The sequence below is a fragment of the Crinia signifera genome, chromosome 11 (genome assembly GCF_055691185.1).
Source record: "Crinia signifera chromosome 11, ASM5569118v1, whole genome shotgun sequence".
In the NCBI taxonomy this organism is placed as follows: Eukaryota; Metazoa; Chordata; class Amphibia; order Anura; family Myobatrachidae; genus Crinia; species Crinia signifera.
In genome coordinates this window covers 125,945,383-125,965,446 of record NC_139227.1, presented here as the reverse complement: position 1 = coordinate 125,965,446, position 20,064 = coordinate 125,945,383, and the positions used below count along the sequence as shown (strand labels likewise).

At 46.8% G+C, this 20,064-nt stretch overlaps 1 protein-coding gene across 4 annotated transcripts in view; it reads left to right on the top strand.

The window, feature by feature from the left end:
* SBF2 (SET binding factor 2) overlaps positions 1-20,064 on the top strand; it is a 323,119-nt gene that overhangs the window by 117,957 nt on the left and 185,098 nt on the right. For all 4 annotated transcript variants that reach the window (XM_083164721.1, XM_083164720.1, XM_083164719.1 and 1 more), the window contains exons 4-5: positions 16,559-16,681; positions 17,343-17,453. In XM_083164721.1, the coding sequence (XP_083020847.1) occupies positions 16,559-16,681; positions 17,343-17,453 (234 nt within the window). The remainder of the gene's footprint in view (positions 1-16,558; positions 16,682-17,342; positions 17,454-20,064) is intronic.

Below are 20,064 nucleotides of genomic sequence, written 5' to 3'. Positions count from 1 at the left end.
CGAGGGTGCTGCACTCCAAAAGAATACTTCAGTTAATCCATATAAAATGAAGATTTAATAAGCAACGTTTCGATGTCAGCGCGACATCGTCATCAGGCTTCAACAAAATACAATACAAAAGAACATACCTTTATAACAAACACCCAGGTGAATTCCTAGACAGTGAACGCCGGATACCAGCCCCTCAGCGCAAGCAGATGACGTCAGCAGCGCGAGGAGGGTCATCCAGTGATTGTGCACCCATCACCAGGACAACAGCAGTAAACAAATGGACGCGACCATGTCTTGTCAGGATCGTATACAAGCACACTGAAAAACAGAAAAACACATATCAGTATATGCTAAAGGTATACAGAGAAACGCTGTGCTAAATCATTAGAAAATGTACAGCAAGACAGAGAAAGAGATAAATAAGCATATAAGCAGAAAATACATCAATAACGGATATCTCATATGTCACATATATCGCATGGTGCAGCAAGCTATATAAGGTCAGTAGCAACAGAATATAGTATGCATGACTAAATCATAATAGGGCAGAAATGCCAGTATGCTCATTAAGCCCGTGAGGTGCAACGGTACCTAATTTAATGATCCACCGAGCTTCGCATCGAAGGAGTGCAGCTTTGCGGTCACCACCCCGTATGGACGGGGGGACATGATCTATCATGCGATATTTCATTGTCATTAAATTATGTTTAAATTGCGCAAAGTGGCGCGCCACAGGTTGCTCGCTAGTGCCAGCTATAAGAGCTTTTTTTATAGCTGACCTGTGAGCGGCCATTCGCTCCTTGAATGTACGCTCAGTCAATCCGTTATTGATGTATTTTCTGCTTATATGCTTATTTATCTCTTTCTCTGTCTTGCTGTACATTTTCTAATGATTTAGCACAGCGTTTCTCTGTATACCTTTAGCATATACTGATATGTGTTTTTCTGTTTTTCAGTGTGCTTGTATACGATCCTGACAAGACATGGTCGCGTCCATTTGTTTACTGCTGTTGTCCTGGTGATGGGTGCACAATCACTGGATGACCCTCCTCGCGCTGCTGACGTCATCTGCTTGCGCTGAGGGGCTGGTATCCGGCGTTCACTGTCTAGGAATTCACCTGGGTGTTTGTTATAAAGGTATGTTCTTTTGTATTGTATTTTGTTGAAGCCTGATGACGATGTCGCGCTGACATCGAAACGTTGCTTATTAAATCTTCATTTTATATGGATTAACTGAAGTATTCTTTTGGAGTGCAGCACCCTCGCTGGGAATATATATATATATATATATATATATATATATATATATATATATATATATATATATATATATATATATATATATATATATATATATATATATATGTGACGATAGCTAGCAAGCAGCGGCACTCAGCAGGATTTGTAATCGTGTCAAAAAAGGTTTATTCCAACGTTTCGAGGCTCCAAACAGCCCCTTTGTCAAGGTGCCATGCCTAGGTTTTGTATGTGACTGTATCTGCAAACAAAAGGCGATGTTTCAGTGTTTTCCAGGAAAACACTGTACAGTAACATTTAATTTATTTTACAGATACAGCCGCAGTCTCACACTGAATGTAGGCATGCCGCAAATCACTTTAATCAGCAGAAGCTGCTTATGCGTCCTTTTTGCAAATAAGATGCTAGTTAATGGAAAAATGCTGCCCAGCTACTGAGTTGCACTAGAAGGGCTGTTCAACGCGAAAGTAGACTAAATGTGCACGGACTCATCTGTATATGACCTTGCACCACAATATCCTTAGTCAGACATAGGCACCAATAGTTGGGGGGGGGGGCACACTGTATTTGCAAATTAAACTTATTTTAATGGAAGAATTCAGAGTAATGACCTGTGTAGACTCCATGCAGTCGAACATTCTTTACGAATTTTTGAAGTGGATCCTTTAAAAGGACAAAATTGCCATCAAGAAAATCTAGTTAAAATATTTCTCTTAATTCCTTCTTTATCACGTGTGTATTTTTCCTGGTATTGTTTATTAAGCTTTTACAACCCTTTCTTAATCTTATTGTTGACCCATGGTCCCAGTAGATTTCAGATTCCCAAGTTTACATAATGCAACAGCTGTCTTTGATTCCCGAATGCTCGCGCAATGTGAATGATCTTGTCTATTTAATCTCGTTTGGGCCCTAAAATATTTTATTCCAGGTATTTCTGCCTCGGCCCAGATTTTGGGACTTGAGTTATCTGTTGGCAGAGTTCTAGGTATCACCAGTCCCCCATTCTGATCTCTTCTGGGGTGCAGTCATTAAGGGGCAGATTCAACTACCAGAGAGTGCTGCAGCTGGTCCGCTGTGTTGTGTATCTGCTGATTTCTCCTCTCGGCCTATGAAGGTGAGAGCAGGAATCTGCTACTGTAATTGGCGGGATTTCTTGCAGCTTCACCTGCTTGTGGTCATCTAAATCTTGTTTTATTTTATTTAAATGTATTGTTGAATATAAAGCACTTGATCTGCACTGCAACTTGTACTGTACCGGTTCCTGGCTGTCATGTCGGCTGCTCTGATTCCCCGCTGTTGGTTGTTGTACATTGTGTTGTGCACATTGATGTTCATGAGTTCTCCGGCCTGAATTTTGAGATCCAGCTTCCAGTTGGTTCCTGGGTTCTGCTCAGTTTCTCAGATTTACTGTATTTCCTCTACACCACCATGCATTACAATTCAGTCTGCAGAGTGCATTTCCTATATCACTGTGCATTATCATTCACAGCCTGCAGCGCACATTTCCAATTCCGTCAAGTGCTAGCATTTACAGCCCGCAGAGTGTACATCCAGTACCAGCGTCCTCAGTCCCTAGGTGATTCATATGATCAGCATTTCATCTAGTACATTGCCAGTCTGAGCTCTGCTTTATCAGTCCTGGATGCTCTATATCAGGGACCGGCAACTGGGGGACCGCAGACCGTCTAAACTCCTGAAACTAGCAGTGCAGGAGTTTAGACTGTCCGCTTTTCTATCCGCCTGTACATGGCCAGTCTGAGCTCAGTGTTGTCAGTCCCTGGGTGCTTCATATCATCAGCAGTAGTGTAGTACATGGCCAGTCTGAGCTCAGTGTTGTCAGTCCCTGGGTGCTTCATATCATCAGCAGTAGTGTAGTACATGGCCAGTCTGAGCTCAGTGTTGTCAGTGCCTGAGTGATTATTATTATAATTTTATTTATAAGGCGCCACAAGTGTTTCGCAGCGCCGTACAAAGGAACAATACAGGGAGACAAAGCTTGGCATAACATTGAATAAATAACAAAAATAGAGTACAAATAAGGAGCGCCACAGTTCAATACACATCACAGCTTAAATGTAAGTAGTGAGGACTCAATCAACATACAACTAGAGGCTTGAGGCCAATGATGGAGATGAGTATGCGGGCGAAGATGGGTGGAAGCTAGATAGCCGGATGTAAACAGGCAAGGGGTCGGAGAACCAGCTGGTTTATGCAGTGGAAGGGTACGCTTTGATGAATAGGTGAGTTTTCAGTGCCCGTTTGAAGCTTTGTAAGGTCGGGGAGAGTCTAATGGAGCGAGGGAGTGCATTCCACTGAAGGGGTGCAGCACGGGCAAAGTCCTGGACTCTAGCATGGTAAGCAGTGATCAGGGTGGAGGAGAGACGACAGTAGTCAGCCGACCGTAGAGGGTGTATGAATGGAGATGAGGTTAGAGATATGTGGAGCAATGGAATTGGAGATGGCCCTGTATGTGAGTATGAGGTGTTTGAAGAGGATTCTGTAGGGGAATGGGAGCCAGTGCAGATTTTGTTGAAGGGGAGTGGCTGAATTAGAGCGGCGGGAGAGGAAGATAAGCCTGGCTGCAGCATTGAGGACAGGTTGGGATCGAGTGAGGCCGGTGAGGAGAACATTGCAGTAGTCAAGCGGTGAGTTGACCAGTGAGTGGATGATCAGCTTAGTTGCACTCTGTGAGAGAAAGGGCCCTATGCGAGCAATGTTGCGTAACTGGAACCAGCAAGAATGGGCCAGGGTTTGGATGTGGGGTGCAAAGAAGAGGGAGGAGTCGAGAGTGACACCCAGGCAGCGGAGTTGGGGAATGGGGGAGATGACTTCATATTAACAGCAGTAGTGTAGTACATGGCCAGTCTGAGCTCAGTGTTGTCAGTGCCTGGGTGCTTCGTATTAACTGCAGTAGTGTAGTACTGTATATGGCCAGTCTGAGCTCAGTGTTGTCAGTCCCTGGGTGCCTCATATTATCAGCAGTAGTGTGGTATATGGCCAGTCTGAGCTCAGTGTTGTCAGTCCCTGGGTGCCTCATATTATCAGCAGTAGTGTGGTATATGGCCAGTCTGAGCTCAGTGTTGTCAGTCCCTGGGTGCCTCATATTATCAGCAGTAGTGTAGTACATGGCCAGTCTGAGCTCAGTGTCGTCAGTCTCTGGGTTCCGCATATTATCAGCAGTAGTGTAGTATATGGCCAGTCTGAGCTCAGTGTCGTCAGTCTCTGGGTTCCTCATATCAGCAGTAGTGTAGTACATGGCCAGTCTGAGCTCAGTGTCGTCAGTCTCTGGGTTCCTCATATTATCAGCAGTAGTGTAGTATATGGCCAGTCTGAGCTCAGTGTATGTCAGTCCCTGGGTGCCTCATATTATCAGCAGTAGCCAGTCTGAGCTCAGTGTCGTCAGTCTCTGGGTTCCTCATATTATCAGCAGTAGTGTAGTATATGGCCAGTCTGAGCTCAGTGTCGTCAGTCTCTGGGTTCCTCATATCAGCAGTAGTGTAGTACATGGCCAGTCATAACTCAGTGTCGTCAGTCCCCGTGTGCTTCATATCATCAGCAGTAGTGTAGTACATGGCTAGTCTGAGCTCAGTGTCGTCAGTCTCTGGGTGCTTCATATCATCAGCAGTAGTGTAGTACATGGCCAGTCTGAGCTCAGTGTCGTCAGTCTCTGGGTTCCTCATATTATCAGCAGTAGTGTAGTATATGGGCAGTCTGAGCTCAGTGTCATCAGTCTCTAGGTGCTTCATATCATCAGTAGTTGATGTTCTATATAGCCAGTCTGAGATTAGCATCATCAGTCCATGGGCACTACTAGCCAGACAGGGACTACTAGTGGGAAAGTTACCCAGAATGGGGTTTTCCTCGTGCCTGTAGCTTCCCTTCCTACTGATACCTACTGCCCTGTTTAGCAGAGATCCTCATAGTTACTTTAGAGGAAACACTTTGGGTGTAAATAACTGCAATGATTTATTCTGTTTTGCATTCTATTTAGTGGGAGATAGTAAATAAAAAATGCTTCTAATACGCAGGTTATATATATAAGACCTGTTAGAAGTTATCTACGTGTAAGTGGATAATCCAGAAGAGACTAGAACTAGGTTCTGGGGACATACAGCGTTCTGCTCCCTGCCTGAGCCCCACTGTGTATGCCGGACACCATGAGGTTCCTGGCTCGCTTAGACCCTGATATCTGGCTCTCACAATGAGGTCATGTAACATTCAGTGAAAATATGTCCTCCGCTACTTTTTAAGTAATATGTTTAAGACAAAGAATTCACCAAATGTAAAACTTGGCCTGAGAGCCCCATATATCTCCATCAGTTTATACATGCAATTACCCAAATGTTTCTCTTATAAAATTCTTGTGTACGAATGAACCTAATATCCTTTGTCATGTGGAATGAATTGCATTGTCTGTGTATAAGTAAACAGTGAGATTTCCGGAGCCTGACCCTATGTTTATGGGGCACTCAACATTAGGTCATCCTAAAATACATGGTGAGCTTTGCAGTGGTCTTCTCCCACCACCACTAGGGGGCAAAACATCCAAGAAATGAGAAGATCTATCTATCTATCTATCTATCTATCTATCTATCTATCTATCTATCTATCTATCTATCTATCTATCTATCTATCTATCTATCTATCGGTTTTCTGTGAACCCATGGGGTTTTAGATGCTGCCTCTACATAAGTAGAACAAATGGTATTGTTAGTGATATTGGAGAATTCATGGGGGGGGTCCTATTAGTAAAGGTAATTTACAGCTGCTTATAGCTACGTCCGAGGCCATCCGATTAGCCTCCCCCTGGTGGCAGCATTTATCAGGGATTATGCTTTGGGTGTCTCAGGCACCTTAAGTATAATCCCTGGTAAATGTCGGCATGTGTTCCATGATAGCCCATGGGATTGGGAGCTTATACCGGATTCCTGGGTTATTTTATTCCCATTTATGATGTTTTTGATTGCAGACCTTTAATGCTGATCCCTGAAAGGGCCGGTTTTAGTCTAAGGACCTTATTCTGGTCCACACGCAACGCTGCGAATTTCGAGTTGCGTGTGGACTAAATGCCGCCCTCCGCTTGCACATACCCCCCCCCTCGCATGCCATGCTCCCCCGCATAAACATCCATTCGCAGCCTTGGGTGCAGGGTGGAGAAATCATTCAATGGTGGTGACCATCAAATGATTTCTCCAGCGCTCGGAGCTCTGAGACACCTCTGTGCGGAGATGCAGGCCGGCAGCTGACCCCGCACCCCCATCACTCGGCAATTTGCATGGGAACACCCAGCGTTTTCATGGGAATGCTCATGAAATGCTGGGCGTTCCCCCTGCCTCCGCCCCCGCCGGCACTGCAAGGTGTGAGCGGGACCCACCCAGAAATGTGCAGATGTTAAATATTGGTCTCCCGGAAAGCAGGTAGTGAGAGGTTTAGGTTAGTAACCATGGAAAGGATTAAGTTGCAGGAGGAGAGGTTAGGGTTTGGCAAGAGGATTATGGCTCGGCTATAGGATGGGAGGTTAGGGTTAGGAGCGAGGGAGGTGGTTCTGCTTTGAGAAGGTTAGGCTGGTGGTGGGGGGGGGGTAACGGGTACAGGATGGCAGGTTAGGTTAGGCACTAAACAATGTTAGGCCATGGCTGCAGGATGGGGGGTTAGGCACTAGGGAGAGGGTTAGGCTACGGGATGGGAAGTGAGGGTTAGGCTGTGTATTGGAGATTAGTGTGCAGCCTTGCAGGCACCTTGTGGCCCCCATATGGTGCTGCAGGCACGACTTGGCCCAGCAGGCACATTGTGGCTGTCACACCAGGGGTCTGAGTTGGCGAGACAAAGACCTCTGGTGGGGGTCTAGATCGGTATTGGAACCGGGCAGGCTGTAGGAGACCCTTGTGCATATGAGCACGACAGTGCACCCAGAGGAAGAATCAGGCAGCAGGTAAAATATAACAGGTTTATTGAAGGAAGATGGTACAAGCAGTTGGTAACCAGATGGAATGGTAAATGACAGTCACTGATAATGTGAAACGGAACTACTTGCACCGATATGGATACGATGGTGGAACATCGGATGGAGTGTGGTATCCGGAGTATCGGACCAGGGATGCGGAGGTGATGGAAGCTGTGGAATCCGGATGGAACGGATGGAGACAGCGGAGGATAACCGGAGTATCGGTCAGGATCGATGGCGGAACATCGGAGCTAGGCTGAAGCTGGTAAGTGGATCTGCGGCAGGTGGAATCACAGGTGACGTCACAGGAGACCTGGATGGCACAGGACAGGAGACCCGGATTGGACACAGGCGATGGTGACCCCGATATCACAGGCGATGGTGAGGCCGGATGGAACACAGGCGATGATGAGCCCGGATGGACACAGGCGATGCTGAGCCTGGATGGACACGGCAACCTGGAGTACCTGGATGGAACACTGCAGCAGGAAGAGAATACCGGCAGACAAACACTTGCATAGCAGGATGACAAATGAAGCACTAGCAATGAGATGAGAGCTCCCAGGATACTTATACCCATGGCTTGGCCTGGATTGGCCGGGCAGGTAACCTGAGAGATCAACTCATTGCCGGATTGGATGAACCAGACATGTGACTGACAACATCATGGCAGCCACCATGTCTGGCTAAGGCGGGAAAGTGTGTTTGGAAACACCATGCTTGTGGCCGAGAACAATGGCTTCGGTCACAGAACTTGCAGGGCAAAGGCTACTGTTACTGCGGGTGAGGAGAGCGGTGCACCGCGCAGCCGCAGACTCAGCAGCGTTGAGAGGACTGCCAGATGACTGACATGGAGGCGCACTGCGCTCACGATGCCGACTGTATCGGAACTTGTAACGCAAGCTGAGCCTGCGCAGGCACTTAGCCGGTAAGATGGTTTGCTTTAATACCCGGATCGTGACAGTGGCCCTTTAAATCTAAAGAAAAGCTGAGCAGTGGTTTATTCATACCTTGGAAACCTTTTACAACAATTTAGTTATTACGGTGTAAAACGCAAACAGCTGACAGTTCTGCAGTCGCGCCTCTCCGTGCATACGCCTTGTTCATGCAATCTCTCTCTTTCACGGGCTGTTGCATGCTCACATGTTTCCTATAAAGACCTGTGTACATAAAAATGAATGGCACTCTGTCTTCATGACTGTGCAGTAATTGTAATGTGATGGCTGATCTGTTGTGTTAGTGCATTCTCCCTCTTTGCTGTCTGTTTCTGGTTTTCTTTATGATGTGTTTTGGCCTTGTGTTATTTTGGATGTCTCCGCATAGCTAAGAGAAAAGTCAGGTCGGTGCATCCCGAGCCCCACAGTGACCATCGCGGTGCCCATAACCATGCGGTCTAGATGGTTCCTGCATCCCAGGAGACCTTATCCACATGGGACAAAGCTGAACAGTTTATACCAGTCTGGGATATTGGAGCTATGACCCACTTATATGGCATTTTCGTATTGGAGTATTTTGTAAAGGATTCATTTTTTTTTTTCCCCAGCTTCTGTCGCCTCCTCCCCCCCCCCCCCCCCCCAAAAAAAAAAAAAAAAAAATCAGCCTGCAAATACATTAGAGGTGTGACAGCTGATGATTAGCGCGATTCCTAATTGCACATAATTCCACCTGTGCGCCAATCCAGCCTTCTCATGCGTTGGGGCATCTCTGCGAATTTCCTTGGGTGTGTTTTCCATGGGGACAGATCTCCTGCAGGATGGGGCTTATGCAAATGATGGGGGAGACTGCTGCTTTCAGTAGCGTAGAGATGGGGGATGACTGAATGGGACACGGTCATTGGGTCATCACCAAGTAGGTCGATAAGCATTTGGTCGACACCACTAGGTTGACATGCAGATAGGTCGACAAGACTTTAGGTCGCCATGGGTTATGTGGACAGGGTCATTAGGTCAACAACAACAAAAGGTTGACTTTTTCACTGTCGACCTTACCCATGTCAACCTAATGACCATGTCAACCTTACCCATGTCGACCTAATGACCATGTCGACCTAATGACCTTGTTGACCTTTTGACCCTGTCGACCTACCTGCGTGTCAGCCTACCTGCGTGTCGACCTAGCTATATGTCGACCTAACTGCATGTTGACCTAAATGCGTGTCGACCTAATGGTGTCGACCTAATGACTGTCTAACAACTTGCTGGTGACCAACTGATCCACACCCGACTGAATACCGACCGTTGTTGTCACCCTTTAACATGCAAATCTAAATGGGGACCCCAGCGAATAATTCCTGCTTAACCCACCATAAAAAAAAACATACTGTTGTCCAGCACATTTTCTATGCGCGTTTGACCTTATCATTGACCATTGGGATCTGGTCCTCAGTGAGACAACCTGATTTGTCCAAGGTCACATGTAGATATTGGGTAGGTGGAATGGCAATATGGCCAGTTCACTGATGTCATGTGGGGGAGCGGCGGAGGTTCATCGGGGGCGGGGGAGGAGGCAGCGCTTAGAGCTGGAGCTGCCTCCTGTAGTGTGAGCAGGAAACGGGTCGCTTGACCCACTTAACCCTTTCACACTGCACAGCAACATGGCAACGAACCAGTAAGAACCCTTCTTTTTACCCGGTTCATATGGCCGCGTTGCTCCCGGTTAGCTGTAACCGGTAACCCATTTCACATCGCACAAATTACTGGGTTGAATCATCAAGAGACCGTCATGAACCCAGTAATTTTGTGCCATGTAAAAGGGGTATTACAGAATCACAGGCTAAGGAACAGTGGGGCAGACGTATTCTGCCTGGTGAAGAGATAAACTGGAGATAAAGTGGAAGGAGATAAAGCACCAGCCAATTAGAAATATGACAGTTGGGAAATGATTGGCTGGTGCGTTATCTCCTTCCACTTTATCTCCAGTTTATCTCTTTGCCAGGCTTAATACATTTGCCCCAATATATTATATCATAATATATGTAATACTTTCTCTTCCACCTCTGAATGCTCACGTGAAGTGTTTTCTGTTTGATGCAGAACAGGCCTGGTCCTCACCTGCTGCTGCTGTACAGTGCGCCCTGCCCATGGAAACAGATCTTCCATTTATCTTTCTCCCTGGCAAGGTTTATTTCATGGAGGTAAAACCCTAACATCCTGTTAGTCAGAACAGACCCAGAGCTGCGAATGAACCATATGTGGTTTGATTGGGAACAGAGCAGGAAAGTAGTTTTGTGTCTGCACAGGGCGTAGTGATGGGTTCATACAGCTTCATCATTCCCCGCTACTGTACAACATTCCAGACACCTACTTCCTACTGATACTGTACAACATGCCGCACCACCTGCCAGCCTGTCCCTTCCTAATGATACTGTACAATATGCCGCACCACCTGCCAGCCTGTCCCTTCCTAATGATACTGTACAATATGCCGCACCACCTGCCGGCCTGTCACTTCCTACTGATACTGTGCAAAATGCTGCACCACCTGCCGGCCTGTCACTTCCTACTGATACTGTGCAATATGCCGCACCACCTGCCGGCCTGTCACTTCCTACTGATGCTGTACAACATGCCGCACCACCTGCCAGCCTGTCACTTCCTACTGATACTGTACAACATGCCGCACCACCTGCCGGCCTGTACTGAAGACCACCTGCCAGCCTGTCACTTCCTACTGATAGTTACTGTACGACATGCCGCACCAACTGCCTACCGGTGACTTCCTACTGATAGTTACTTTACGACATGCCACACCACCTGCCGGCCTGTCACTTCCTACAGATAGTTACTGTAGAACATGCTGCACCACCTTCCGACCTGTACTGAACACCACCTGCCAGCCTGTCACTTCCTACTTATAGTTACTGTACAACATGCCGCACCACCTGCCGACCTGTCACTTCCTACTGATAGTTACTGTACAACATGCCACACCACCTGCCGGCCTGTCACTTCCTACTGATGGTTACTGTACAACATGCTGCACCACCTGCTGGCATGTCACCTCTTACTGATGGTTACTGTACAACATGCTGCACCACCTGCCGGCCTGTCATTTCCTACTGATAGTTACTGTACAACATGCTGCACCACCTGCCGGCTTGTTACTTGCTACTAATAGTTACTGTACAACATGCCGCACCACCTGCCGGCTTGTTACTTGCTACAAATAGTTACTGTACAACATGCCGCACCACCTGCTGGCCTATCACCTCTTACTGATGGTTACTGTACAACATGCTGCACCACCTGCCGGCCTGTCACTTCCTACTGATAGATACTGTACAACATGCTGCACCACCTGCCAGCCTGTCACTTCCTACTGATGGTTACTGTACAACATGCTGCACCACCTGCCTGCTGGTCACTTCATACTGATAGATACTGTACAACATGCTGCACCACCTGCCAGCCTGTCACTTCCTACTGATGGTTACTGTACAACATGCCGCACCACCTGCCGGCCTGTCACTTCCTACTGATGGTTACTGTACAACATGCCGCACCACCTGCCAGCCTGTCACTTCCTACTGATGCTTACTGTACAACATGCTGCACCACCTGCCAGCCTGTCACTTCCTACTGATGGTTACTGTACAACATGCCGCACCACCTGCCGGCCTGTCACTTGTTACTGATACATCTCTAAGCTGCAGTATGGGAACACAAACTTGCATTCTCAGAGAATGCACAGATTGTCCTATAAAACATTGGAATCAGGTTGGGACTTTTCCTTTCTCTTTAAATGTTTAAACCTTTAAACAAGAGTAAAGAATCTATTTTATCCTTTAAGAGCAGTGTTGTATTTTCAGCCAATAGCGGCTTATTTTGGATTTATTAGCCCTGGCATGCAACGTGTCGGTCTGCGTGACGTTACAGAAGATGATAGATCGTTAGAAGAAGCCTATTATACCGCTCCAGTGTTCTGATGACAAGTCTTTGTTGCTAGCAACACCACATGCGCAGTCTTCCCGCGTGTCACAGAGCACAGCATTAGCGGCTGGCAGGAATACAGCTGCCTTCTCACGTGAGTGATGGAGGCCAGGTGTTCTACTAATACCCTGCGGCTTTATACTTGTATAGAGCAATGCTGAGCGTCTCAGTGTCTAAGTGCAAGGTGGCAACATGAAATATGGAGGAAGCTTTGCTACAGTGAACTACAGTATATACTGTAACTAGCACAAATGTTCTGCTTCAGATGAACATATGACTTTGATGTTCCTACAATCTTGGTCTTGGGTTCTGTCTCCATTTTGACATTTAATTAATGACCGGTTTGAGTGGCTGATTCCTGCTTTCACCTCCCATAAGCTGAGAGCAGGAAATCAATGCAACACATTTCTCTGAAGATCATAAATAAATAATGTGTCTATGGCTGCAGAACATTTAATGTTTTTAGTCTGCAATGTCTGTTGCTCAGTGTGTCTGCTGTTTGAAGGTGATAGGGGCAGCAACACCTTGTGGCCAGTTGCAATTTAGACTATTTCCAATGGTGAGCGCACTGATACAAATGTGCCCACGGGATGCAGTCAAAATTCCGACGGTCTAAATCCTGACAGGGTCAAAATACCAACAAGGACAAAATCCCGACAAGGACAAATTCCCGACATTTAAAATCCCGACGGTCAAAATCCCGACATATAGAATGTACAGGTGAAATAGTCTACATGACTTTCAGTCAACAGGTGCGAGGTCGTGGTGGGAGAATAAAATAGCGTGCCCGAAGCATTGCGAGCCATGCGAGGGGCTGCAGTTCACTTCCAGCAGTGTCCATGTCGACTGTGTCGACATTCGGGTAAAAAAAAACAGTGAAAAAACCCATGTCGACCTCGCACCTGTCGACCGAAAGTCATGTACACTGTTTCACCTGTACATTCTATATGTCAGGATTTTGACCCTGTCGGGATTTTGTCCATGTCGGGATTTTGACCCTGTCGGGATTTTGACCCTGTCGGGATTTTAAATGTCGGGATTTTAAATGTCGGGATTTTGTCCTTGTCGGTATTTTGACCGTCGGGATTTCATACCGAATCCTAATGTTGTTGCTGTGATGCGTGTACAAGTGGCACAAAGGTGCGCTGTGTATGCCTGCTCTTGCTGTGCCATTTGCCGCAATGGGAGCTTATGCACCTGCTTCCTATTAAGTTCAGTGGGAGCTGGCTGCGATGTGGATGTATCGTGATCCCACTGCAGTAAGCTGTACCCAGGCACACCTGTATGCTAGGTGGTGATCTTTCCACTTTATATGATGTGAGGAGGGGGAGGGGGAGGTAGTAGAGCCAGTAAAAAGCCACAGACTGAAAGTGGGAGGAGCAGGGTCACTGCTGCACAGAGTATATCAATAGATCAATAATGTGGACAGGACAGGGCTGAATGTGACAGGCAGTCACAGGATTTGAGGAAAGGAATGGAGACAACAGGAAGTCATAAACTAAGTGTTTCACGGTGGGAGGAGCAGGTTCTACAGCAGCACAGAGTATATCATCAGATGAGTGATGTGTCAGTATCCTGGTTATAGAATAGATCTAGCTGGATGCCCAGCGGCCCAGAGTATATCAGGAGATTAGTGATATGAGAAGGAATGGAGAGTCACAGTTTCAGCTATATAGTGGGAGGAGCGGGGTACCCCAGCAGCACAGAGTATATCAGGAGATGAGTGATGTGCAGTAATGAGATGCAAGGAGGGGAATTGTTGCAGCAGGATATTAGGAGGAGCAGGGTCCCCAATAACATAAAGAGAATGCGCGCCCCCCCCCATATATCTTATATGCTGGTCAACCACTCTGATTGTGAATAACAGGCAGGCAGCATGGTCTCCCGGCCTCCCTGCCTGCAGCCAGACAGTGAACAGCTGTCATCATTCTGATTGGTAGATGACTGGAGCTGTCCACCAATCACAGTGCTGACATCAATACACTGTATGGAAGCATGTGGAGTGTTTGCGCGGGACTAGAGGAGGGGTCATCTTCTATTCACAGGAATGGGTGTGTACAGGCCCCAGTACCTTGCTCTGCCAAGGGCCAACAAGAACCATGTGACTGGGGGAATGTATGAAGCCGTGATAAGAGGGGAGAAGCGAGCCAGTGCTGAAGTTGGCCATGGCAACCAATAAATCACTACCTATTATTTTATAGAATGCACTTGATAAAAGTTACTTTTAAGCTGATTGGTTGCCATGGTTGTTGGAGTGTATAATAGTCAGTTGGAGACTCCCTTTAATAGGAAGCAGAATGAGATTTTGGGTGTGCATACCAATAAGTGTATGAGCACAGCGATATATAGCGGTGGCGTTGTCGGCATTCTTGGTAGACTATCTGGTTTGTGCTATTAGAACCCAAAATCTATGCGATTTATATTTTTCAGTGTATTTTGTGGGAAAAATGCTAATGTCTGCTCACTTGTCACCAGGTCAGACAATTGCCAGACAGTCCTATTACACAGTGAAGGTTTCATTGTTTTCCCATGTGACATTGCCGTGCTGAACGGGGGATCACTGTTGTAAGTGGGATAGATCACTGTGACTGTAACATTTCCTTTCTACTTTTGATGAATTGTATGTTGCAGAACGTCTATACATATATTACACTGACAGGGTGGGGGGGCTTGCGGCCTTGGATCAAAATGACTCCCGTCAGAAGAGGGCAGTTACCAGACCGAATCCTGCAAGAGGAGCCATTTAGTTCTGCTCTGGACAGGCACAATAGATCTCTACTCTCATTCCAAGCCTTTATATAGCCATAACTCTTTGTAGAAGGACATCTATATATTTATTAACAGTTTCTTATATAGCGCACACATATTCCGCTGCACTTTACAGAGAATATTTGAACATTCACATCAGTCCCTGCCCAGTGGAGCTTACAATCTATATTCCCTAACACATGTACACGCACACAGACATTCTAGGGTTAGTTTGTTGGGAGCCAATTAACCTACCTGTATATATTTGGATTGTGGGAGGAAACTGGAGCACCCGGAGGAAACCCACGCAAGTATGGGGAGAATATACAAACTCCGCACAGTTAGAGCCATGGTGGGGATAGACCTCTGTGCTGTGATGCAGTAATGCTAACCATTACACCGTCCATACTGCCCCGTATATATAACACATGGTGGGAATAGAACCCATGACCTCAGCGCTGTGAGGCAGTAATGCTAACCATTACACCATCCGTACTGCCCCGTATATACAACACATGGTGGGAATAGAACCCATGACCTCAGTGCTGTGAGGCAGTAATGCTAACCATTACACCATCCGTACTGCCCCGTACATATAACACATGGTGGGGATAGAACCCATGACCTCAGTGCTGTGAGGCAGTAATGCTAACCATTACACCATCCGTACTGCCCCGTATATATAACACATGGTGGGGATAGAACCCATGACCTCAGCGCTGTGAGGCAGTAATGCTAACCATTACACCATCCGTACTGCCCCGTATATATATCACATGGTGGGAATAGAACCCATGACCTCAGTGCTGTGAGGCAGTAATGCTAACCATTACACCGTCCGTACTGCCCCGTATATATAACACATGGTGGGAATAGAACCCATGACCTCAGTGCTGTGAGGCAGTAATAATACTATAACCATTACACCATCCGTGCTGCCCTACATTTGGCTCAAACTGCAGGCGGTACTTAATATCGTTAGCATTTCTGCAGTAATGTTATGTGTTTGGTAACTGCCCTTTCTGCTGCTCCTTTCACTGTGTCGTCCAGTCGCTGCTCAGTATGTTAGAAACAATTACTGCAGTAGAATTTAAAGTGCTGATTTAGCATTCATGATAACTATAGGTTAAGGGACCTCACTTAGGATGCAGCCTATCCAGTCACTAAGAACCAGTGACATCACTTAGGATGCAGCCTATCTAGTCGCTAGGAAGCAGTGACATCACTTAGGATGCGGCCTATTCAGTCACTAGGGATTAGTAAAATCACTGAGGATGCAGCCTATCCAGTCACTAGGAACATGTGACATTACTGGAAATGAAGCCTATCCAGCCATTAGGAACTAGTGATATCACTGAGAATGCAGCCTATACACTCACTAGGAACCAGTGACATCACTGGGAATTAAGCCTATCCAGGCATTAGGAACCAGTGACGTCACTGAGAATGCAGCCTATCCAAGCATTAAGAACTACTGACATCACTGAGAATGGAGCCTATACACTCACTAGGAACCAGTGACATCACTGTTGTAATCACATCATAGCAACACCGTGTGATAACAGTGTAGTCCTTGCTTGTTACAAGGAACCAAGCAAGATAAGTGATGATGCAAACTAATTTGTAACCACATCTTACTGTATAAACCACAGTGATTCTCATCATGATAACCGTGTATTCCTTATTACAGGGAACCAGGCAAAATCACAGTGATGGCGATGACGATATTTCCGGTTTAATTCAACCTGCTGAAGTTTTTGCTCCTAAGAGTTTGGTGCTGGTGTCCAGACTAGATTATCCAGAGATATTCCGGGTATGTATAGAATCTTTATTTCAGACTTTGAACACATAAATAAGGGGAAATGCAGGTGCACACTCTAAGCGATCAACTCTGCAGTTTAACATGGAGTAAAATTGAGATTCTTGGCATCATTTGTGACAAAAATATGGACCCACCTACTATGGTTGGGGGTGAGCACCCCAGTAGGATGGAGTTCATACCTGTTTTGAGTACAGAGCCCATTTTGGGCCATACATCTCAATTCCGATCCACCATAATAAGTTACAGGGATCATGTATTGTTAGGGGGTGTTTCTCTACACGGGATGCAGTTTAAATCCCGGCGGTCGGGATTCCAGCGTTCAAAATCTCGACGCCGGAATCCCGAACGCCGAAATCCCGACACTTTCTCCCCCCGTGGGTGTCCACGACACCCTCGGAGGGAGAATAAATTAGTGTGCCGAGCGTAGCGAGGCACCGGGCCCGCTGCGTGGTGAGCGCAGCGAGCCCACAAGGGGGGGCGATCCACGCCCCCCCCCCCCTTGTCGGGATTTCGGCGTCGGGATTTTGAACGCCGGGATCCCGACCGCCGGCTTTTCATGCCGAATCCCTCTGCACATATACGCAGCGCCCATATACTTCACACTGAGGGCCCTATTAAAGCAACGCATCAATATTGTCTTTCCTCTTACCAGGCCTGCCTCGGGATGATCTACACGGTTTATGTGGACAGTCTGAATGTGTCACTGGAGACTCTAGTTACAAACCTGCTGACATGCATCATTCCCTCTGCTGGCGGCTCTCAGGTACGTGGGGACTCTACCAGCTGAAAGAAATATTCCGATCAAGTTATGTAGTGAATGCATTAGTTTACTTTAATTCTAGGTTTGTCCATGAAGTTAAGTAGAAAGGTTAGGTGTGAGGGAACTGAGCCAGCAGGATAAAAAAAAAATCATGAAAAACTTGTGGCAACCTTTTTCTGTGTCAACAATTGACACGTTGATCTTATTCTTGTGTCACTCTTTTGCCAAGGTTACGACCTACACCATGTCAACCTTTTCTGTGTATCAACGAATTGCATTTAATAATAATAATAATAATAATAATAATAATAATAATAATAATAGTATAGGTTGATTATACCTTATTCAAAATGCTCGGGACCACAAGCAATTTGGATAAGGGATTATTCCAGATAAGGGATTATTTTTTTTTACACATACTCCCCTGGTCCCCTGGCGGTCCCATGATGTCCGCGGTGTCCCCTGGTGTCCACGGCGGCCATCAGGTTCCTCTTCAGTGGCATCGCTGGTCCCAAGGATGCATAGCGCGGGTGCGCCGGAGACGTCACCTGTGCACCCGCGCAATGCATCTTTGGGACCAGGAATGCCACTGAAGAGGAATCTGATGGCTGCCGTGGATATCGGGGGATGAGGTAAGTATAAGAAAATTGCGGGGGAATAAAAAAAAAAAAACCACTAAATATTATAACAAACCTACAGTATGATTTTTGGGATATACCCAGTGGCGGATTCAGGGGGGGGGGCACCCGGGCACGTGCCCCCTGTCATTTATTTTGTAGCTGAGGACCAGGGCTTTCCAACGAGCCCAGCCCCGTGTCTCTAGCCCCCCGGGAACCGGAGATATCGCCTGGCAAACCTGTAACGTTTTTTCCCCATAGGATAATATGGGACCCGTCAATTCCGACCCCCACCCGGTTCCGATGGCTGCCAGTTCCCGCCCTGGCATCACAGAAGCTTGTGGTTGATTTCATTCAATTCCAAATCGCTGGGTCTTCAATATGATATCAGGCTGGTCCAAATCGGTCAATCGGTTCCAGAGATAATGCGTATAAACCGTATAATTTTTTTTTATTTTATTTAAAAAAAAAATGTAATTTCATAGCTGTTCATGTTCTTTGAGGGCAGATTACTCTGGAACCAAACGTTCCAGTTTCACTAGACCAAAATCATTCAAAGCCCGATCAAAAGTTCTTCAATATAATACTTGTCTCATGTAAATAGGTCAGTTGGTTCCGAAGATATAGACGGTTAAATGAGATAACTGGTTAAAGGTGGGAGGGGTGGTCTTCTCTCCCCCTCACACTAGAAAATGCAGGGACTAGGCTGGTGTAAAAGGGGCCAACCTGGGAATGCATTTTCTGGTGTGAAAGGGGTATTATTTCAAATAGCCGGCACCTGCAGTGCTCTGAATACAGCCAGGCTGTGCCACTGTCAGTGGCTATCACTTCTGCCTGGCGGCGGCTGTCCCCCATTTACCACGAGCATGTATTCCCCCTTGGCAATGAGCATGTAATCCCACATGGCAACGAGCATGGAACCTCTGGCAATGAGCATGTAGAGAAGCAGCACTTATGTAGCATCATTTTTAATAGGCATTATGGTGTTTGGCATAATGGACATAATGGCGTGTAACTTAACGTGTAATGGACATTATGGTGTAAATGTTTAATGCGAGCCTTTGGTGGACAATGTCCCTGTTTATGAAGTGTATTGTGAATTTTGGCTTAATCTGTGTGACATTATGTGAATTCTGGCTCGTTCCGTGTGGCATTATGTGAATTCTGGCTCGTTCCGTGTGGCATTATGTGAATTCTGGCTCAATCCATGTGGCATTATGTGAATTTTTGGTACTTGTGTATTTTGGCGGCGCCCGTCGCGGGCATCGTGTGCCTTAACTTTAAGGCACACGACGCGATGGACGCGATTTCTCCATAGGCTTCAATGTTAAAATATTTTTAACATTGAACCCGATGGAGAAATCGGGTCCATCGCGTCGCGTTGTGTGCCTTAAAGTTAAGGTACATGACGCGACCGACGCGATTTCTCCATAGGCTTCAATGTTAAAATATTTTTAACATTGAAATACTGTCGGTCGCGTCGGACTTGTGCCATTATAATGGCACAAGATCAAATGTAGTTGATAAAGTCCATCTAACATAGAAAACAATGGGAAATGGGCCAATATGGCCCATTTCTCATTGTATATGGCCCCGTCATGTCCAAATATAAATGCCCCCCATTGTCAGCGGCACCCCAGTATTGACGCCAACCCGAAGCGTGGCGAGCGTAGCGGTACGCGTCCTACGACCTTTTCATACCCCTACTATCCACGTCGGCGTGGAGTTGAGAATAGAATAGTGTGGCGAGCGCAGCGAGCCACCGAGCCCGAAGCGTGGCGAGGGGACGCGGATACCTTCACAGGTATCCGCCTCCCCACGCGGGCTTCACAGGTGTCCGCATCCCCTCGCGGGGCTCGCTGCGCTCGCCACGCTTCGGGCTCGGTGGCTCGCTGTGCTCGCCACACTATTCTATTCTCAACTCCACGCCGACGTGGATAGTAGGGGTATGAAAAGGTCGGAGGACGCGCACCGCCGCACCTCGCGGGCTCGCTGCG